The sequence below is a fragment of the Pterocles gutturalis genome, unplaced genomic scaffold (assembly GCF_000699245.1).
Source record: "Pterocles gutturalis isolate BGI_N339 unplaced genomic scaffold, ASM69924v1 scaffold11251, whole genome shotgun sequence".
NCBI classification, from domain to species: domain Eukaryota; kingdom Metazoa; phylum Chordata; class Aves; order Pterocliformes; family Pteroclidae; genus Pterocles; species Pterocles gutturalis.
Genome location: NW_010103103.1, coordinates 4,129 through 9,349, shown reverse-complemented (window position 1 = coordinate 9,349; position 5,221 = coordinate 4,129). Strand labels below are relative to the sequence as shown.

Sequence of the window (5,221 nt, the reverse complement as noted above, 5' to 3'; positions counted from 1 at the left end):
CAAAAGATAGTTACTTGCAGAAAGATGAAAAATCCAAAGTCTGGCTCAGTTGGGATTTAAACATGTATGAAATAACAGAAAGCTCCCTTGTTTTTTTAAATTCTTTTAAATGAATATATCGCTTATGAAAAATACTGACAGCCTTCAGCACTGACCATTTTTGTTTGTCTAATTAAAACAGACTACATGGTGTCAGCCAGAAAAGCCTCTTCTGCCTGCCTCATGGACAAGATCTCAGTGCTGGCCAGGCAGAACCAACATCACGAGAGTTAGTGTTCAAACTCAGAGCTCCTTAATCTGTGCTCAGCTTCCTCGTCTCCACTCCTGAGACTCCTAACACCAGCTACTGTCTCTCAAGGAACAAACCAGGTCTAGGAGTTAATTTCAGGGGCTCATCACAGGCTCATTAGACAGCATGCCTGATCAATCAGTAAGTCCCTATGCTACACTAAGACAGGTCCTATATTCCATACGGCAGTATTAATGACCTGGTGCAACTAACAGTCCAGCTTATAGTAGGTATGGTTCATGTGTAAATTTATCTAGTATGAATACTTCATGTAAAAGGAAGAATACTGTTTTCTGCACTCCCATTCAACTCCAGCCATGGAACAAGAATAAACACAACTGCAGTGAATTTAATTTATACTTGACATTTTAGATAATTCTTGAACTCTTTTTCCAATGGTGGGGGTGGGGAAAAAAAAAAAAGGGGGGAAATTAAGTTTAATGAATCAATCACATCATGACTCTGTGTTAGTGTGTTCTGTCCAAGTTATACATATTTACTGTGTGGGCTGTCATTAGCACCATGCCCTCACAACATATGCTGATTTATTCTCATCCTTTCTTACTGTTAGTACACTGAAAAAACTACATGGTTCAGCCTTGATTCTTCTCAATGTGTCTATGAGTGGAGGACATCAAACTAATACAACACAATACTGAAGACAAGATAACATAACACTTAGTTCTCATACACTGAAAAGCAATTTCACACATAAGCTCATCTATGTAGGCACACTGACATACTGAGCACCATTCTTTTTTTCTTTTTCAGTTTAACATCAACATTCAACTCTGAACAGAAGAATGTTAAGCCTCTAGGACAGTTTCAGTATTAAGAAAAGAACCACCTCTATTTTACAAACACCAAAACACTAATGTTGAGACTTCACTCAAGAAGTTCACTGCAAGTGACCCTCTCTCTGAATTCGAAGGCGCTCCTTCTCCACTTGCAAGCGTTCCTTCTCAATCTGTAGCTTCTCTGACTCAAACTTTAGGAACTGCAGCCTCTCTTTCTCTAACTGCAAACGTTCTTTTTCAAGTTTTAACTTTTCAGTTTCTAGATCCAGAGGCTGCATGACAGGTTTTTCTGTTTGTGTGAGGTCATTTTCCAGGGCAGGTTTTTCTGCATGCAAAGTCTCTAGCCTCAGTTTCTCCCATTCAATCTGAAGTCGCTCCTTCTCAATCTGAAGTCTCTCACGCTCCAGGTCAACATGCCGCAACCGTTCTTTTTCAATTTGCAGGCGTTCCTTCTCCACTTGCAACCTTTCAGCTTCAATATCTAGTCGCTGTTTCTCCAGCTCCACCTTCTGCTTCTCCAGATTAATAAGCAAGTGAGAATCTTCATAGGCTAGCCTAGCTTGAGCAGAGCTTAGGTTTCCAAACTCTTCAATGTGGGGGAAGTCTGGTAGGTCATTTTCCTTTTTTGAATCTGGCAAAACTGATGACAAAATTTCTTCTTCTTCCTCAATAGGAAACTGCAGAGAGGAATGTGATGGACAAGAATTACATTCCAGTCTTTATGCCAGAATAAATCTGTTAGATACAACTTGACTAAAAAGAACAAATCAGGTTTCTTCATCTTAAAAGCTACTCAGAACTGTTTAACTCACATTCTGTGAAATAACCATGTTAGATCAAGACTGTTTTCTTCCATTACACAGGCAGAGAAATATGCTTTATTTTCTGCAAGTTAATATCTGGTAATGGAAAATCAGCTTGTCAGTGGACATGCAAGAACACACAGAAAATATTGCATGATAGACATAGAGCTTTCAGACCCAGCGATAGAAAACTGGATCTAAAAAAGTATAGGTTGTTCTTACTTTTCATACAGCTGAGTGACATTTATGTAAGCCACTAGAAATTTGTTGTGACTAATTATTTATCAGAGCAGACAGATCTATAGACACTGAGGTATGTAAGCTAACTCAGCCTTCACTAACTTGAGGATTCAATTTCTAAAGCACATCTAACATTTCTCACATGCTCCTAACCTGTCAAACTGTATTACATGGGTCAATAAATAGGACTTGCTTAACCAATTTTGTATTATCACATTTGCTGTAAAGCTATTTATGACTCAGATGACTAGGTGGTTAGGACCATTGCTCTTGGCGGACTGTAACAACTTGTGCAGAATTATAGCCCTTATGTGTTACAAATTCATAGTACACAAAGGATAATTGTCTCCCCTGTGGCAAAAGCAAACTGAGGAAGATAACAGGTTCAGAAAATCTTAAGACAATCAGAGCCACTGCCAGTTCTCTAGCGTTAGAGCAGACAGACATTCTTCAGCAGTTCTCAGACAGTAGTCTCACTACCATTTAACAGCATATGCTGATTTTTTCCCAGCACACATCTCAACTGAGGTAAGGCAGCAGTTGCTTTCCCCCTCCACCCTCCAAACACACCCAAACCAACACTGTTTCATTACCCCTTTCTGAAATGAGAACTATGTATTTGTACAGGCACAACAAAACTATCCAAACACTTGACTTCACTCCAGGTGACTGACTACCCCAGGACAGTCACGGTACTATTAGGAGTAACAACCTCTCTACACGATCCACAGTTGCTTGTCAAATTCACACTAAAATTCTGACAGAGAGGAATGGCTGACTGACATATTCAAGTAGTATTTTCATGTCCTGTGGGATAATTTTAAGAAATACAAAGAGTATTCTATTTCTCCATGTCTTCTCTTTCTTTCTGTACCTGCAGGTAACATATACTTTCATTTATCAAAGAGGTGCATTTCTCTTCTCCATTCATCCACGCAGAGAGTATTAACTATTAAAATAACTGGTTTCCTTCAACAGCACATCTTCATTCTCCTGACTGAACTAATTCTTATTTATGGCATGTACAAACTGAAAATATGTGCAAACATATTCAAAGTTTAGGGATATCAATTTAATAATTAACATCCAAGACCTTACACACAATTGCAAGTTGCTGGATTTGAATACCATCTCTCTGAAACATATTTGTTTCTACAGTTTCTTTAATTCACACATTCAGAAAAAACAGACACGGATGCTAGGAAGAAACAGCAAAAAGCTTCAGGCTCCGTACTGCATATAGCTAATATATGTCAGTCACTCACTTCAAAATTCTGCGGATCCTCCTCTTCCTCTTCTACTTTGATTTCTGTTAAAGATCCACCGGCTTCTCTGAAGTCAGTGATATTTTGCCATTCAAAACTAGATTCAATTGCAAATCCCATTTTCTCATCCATGTCTTCATTGAGAGAGTCATCTAAATTGGGTGAAGGAAGGTGAAACCCAGTACCTACTACTTTGATGTTTGCATTCAGACGTTTTCTCTTCATGAGTGCTCTCCAGTCAAGGTATCGCCTTTTCACTTCTGTCCCTGTTCTTTGCTCTCCTTCACCTACAGCATTTACACACTCTGCTATTTCCTCCCAAGCTTTCCGTTTCATCTCATTAATTGTGGTATTAAGTTGCTTTGAAAAGAGTACTTCTCTCCTTTTTCTTATTTCCTTAAGGAGAGTTTGAGTCTCCTGAACGCTAAAATTGCTTTTTCTTTTTCTTTTTAATTGTTTCATTTTTTCCAGCTTTAACCTAATAACTTCACCACAGTAGACTACAGAGATGATCTGACACTAATCAGTTATTAATACAAATAAAATTTACAAGCCAATGAAAGCAGAGCTCGGTTCTCATGAAGTGAATTTTCTCTTCACTTTGTAGTATTTTCCTATTTGTCAGGCTTCCTAAGAGAAAAAGAGCAAACAACATAAAACTCCAAAATATACACTGGTATTTTCATTTAACGAACTTAGGAGTTACGTCATCATTTAAGGAATGGGTATTTTGGACCGAAAGGTCATTCCACAGAAGAAAACCATTTTGTTAAACTCTGAATAAAAGTAGCTATAGATACCTTCTCTAATTTCATATGAATTATAAATCCATGTTACAGACCATTAAGGTTGAGTTGATATTTCCATTACAAAAATACAGCTATTTTCCTTCAACTCTTATGAGTTTTGCCAGTCAGGATTGGCTTAAGGCTGAAATTCAACATACACGTTTCAGTTTGAACAGTAAATTATTTCCAAAAGAAGCTAAAATTGTTATATCATTACTTCAAAAGCATGAAATGTTTAGGGGACTGAAATTTCTGAGACACATTTTAAATGAGACACCATTTCCATCCAAAAAAAAAAAAAAAAAGTAGATTAATATGAAAAGTTGAAGTTTAGAGGGTCTTCTGACTTCTCTTAATCACAAAAATGAACTGGAGCAATTCTGCTGAATGTCAGAAAATAACTACTAGTTCAAACAAATATCAGGCTTTAGAGATGTTTTAACAGGAAACTGATTCATGAATAAGTCACTACCTGTCCATGGTAAAGCCCTCCTCTATCCTTCTTACACTGCAAAATGCTTCATGTTAGATGTGATGGCAGGTTTAAAGTTCACCTGGTCCTCTACCCTCAGCAATAGCTGGTCCTGTGCCTGATGCTGAAGAGAAAGCTAAAACCCATAACACATCTGACTTGTACACAACTCTGTAGAGAAAGTGGAAAGTTTGCGTGGGAGAAACAGGGGACTATTAATGAAGTGATGAATACATCACAGACCACATTACAAAAAACAAACAAACAAACAAACCAACCAACCATAAAAACCAACCAAACAAGAAACCCAACCAAACTGACAGCAGAGACTGAGAATGAAAAATGGTTCTTGGTCACAGACTGCTTGGTAATAGACCAATTTAGGATTTATTTTTAACTTCCTTTTGTACCATGTTACCTCCCACTACAGGTAGGTTTAAAAGCCTTTAAACCAAGTAGGCCACGATTCACTATACAGTACTTAAGAGTTTCAAGCTGTTATGTTTGTTCACTGTTAATCTAGTATAGACTTTTTGTCCACTTGAAACAAATGGCTTGCAGATTACA

General features: G+C 37.7%; 1 protein-coding gene across 1 annotated transcript; it reads right to left on the bottom strand.

The window, feature by feature from the left end:
* Positions 1-877: 877 nt before the first annotated feature.
* Positions 878-4,026, bottom strand: MSANTD4 (Myb/SANT-like DNA-binding domain containing 4 with coiled-coils). The gene is made up of 2 exons (XM_010086565.1): positions 3,395-4,026; positions 878-1,763 (listed from the first exon to the last, which is right to left on the bottom strand). The coding sequence occupies exons 1-2, from the start codon at positions 3,854-3,856 to the stop codon at positions 1,188-1,190; spliced, it is 1,038 nt and encodes a 345-aa protein (XP_010084867.1). The 5' UTR covers positions 3,857-4,026; the 3' UTR covers positions 878-1,187.
* Positions 4,027-5,221: the final 1,195 nt, after the last annotated feature.

Excerpts from the sequence above, each read along its gene's own strand:
- MSANTD4 (XM_010086565.1), bottom strand. The coding sequence starts at position 3,856 with ATGAAACAATTAAAAAGAAAAAGAAAAAGCAATTTTAGCGTTCAGGAG. Across the intron at positions 1,764-3,394 it reads AGGATCCGCAGAATTTTGAA|TTTCCTATTGAGGAAGAAGA; the intron begins GTGAGTGACTGA and ends TCCTCTCTGCAG.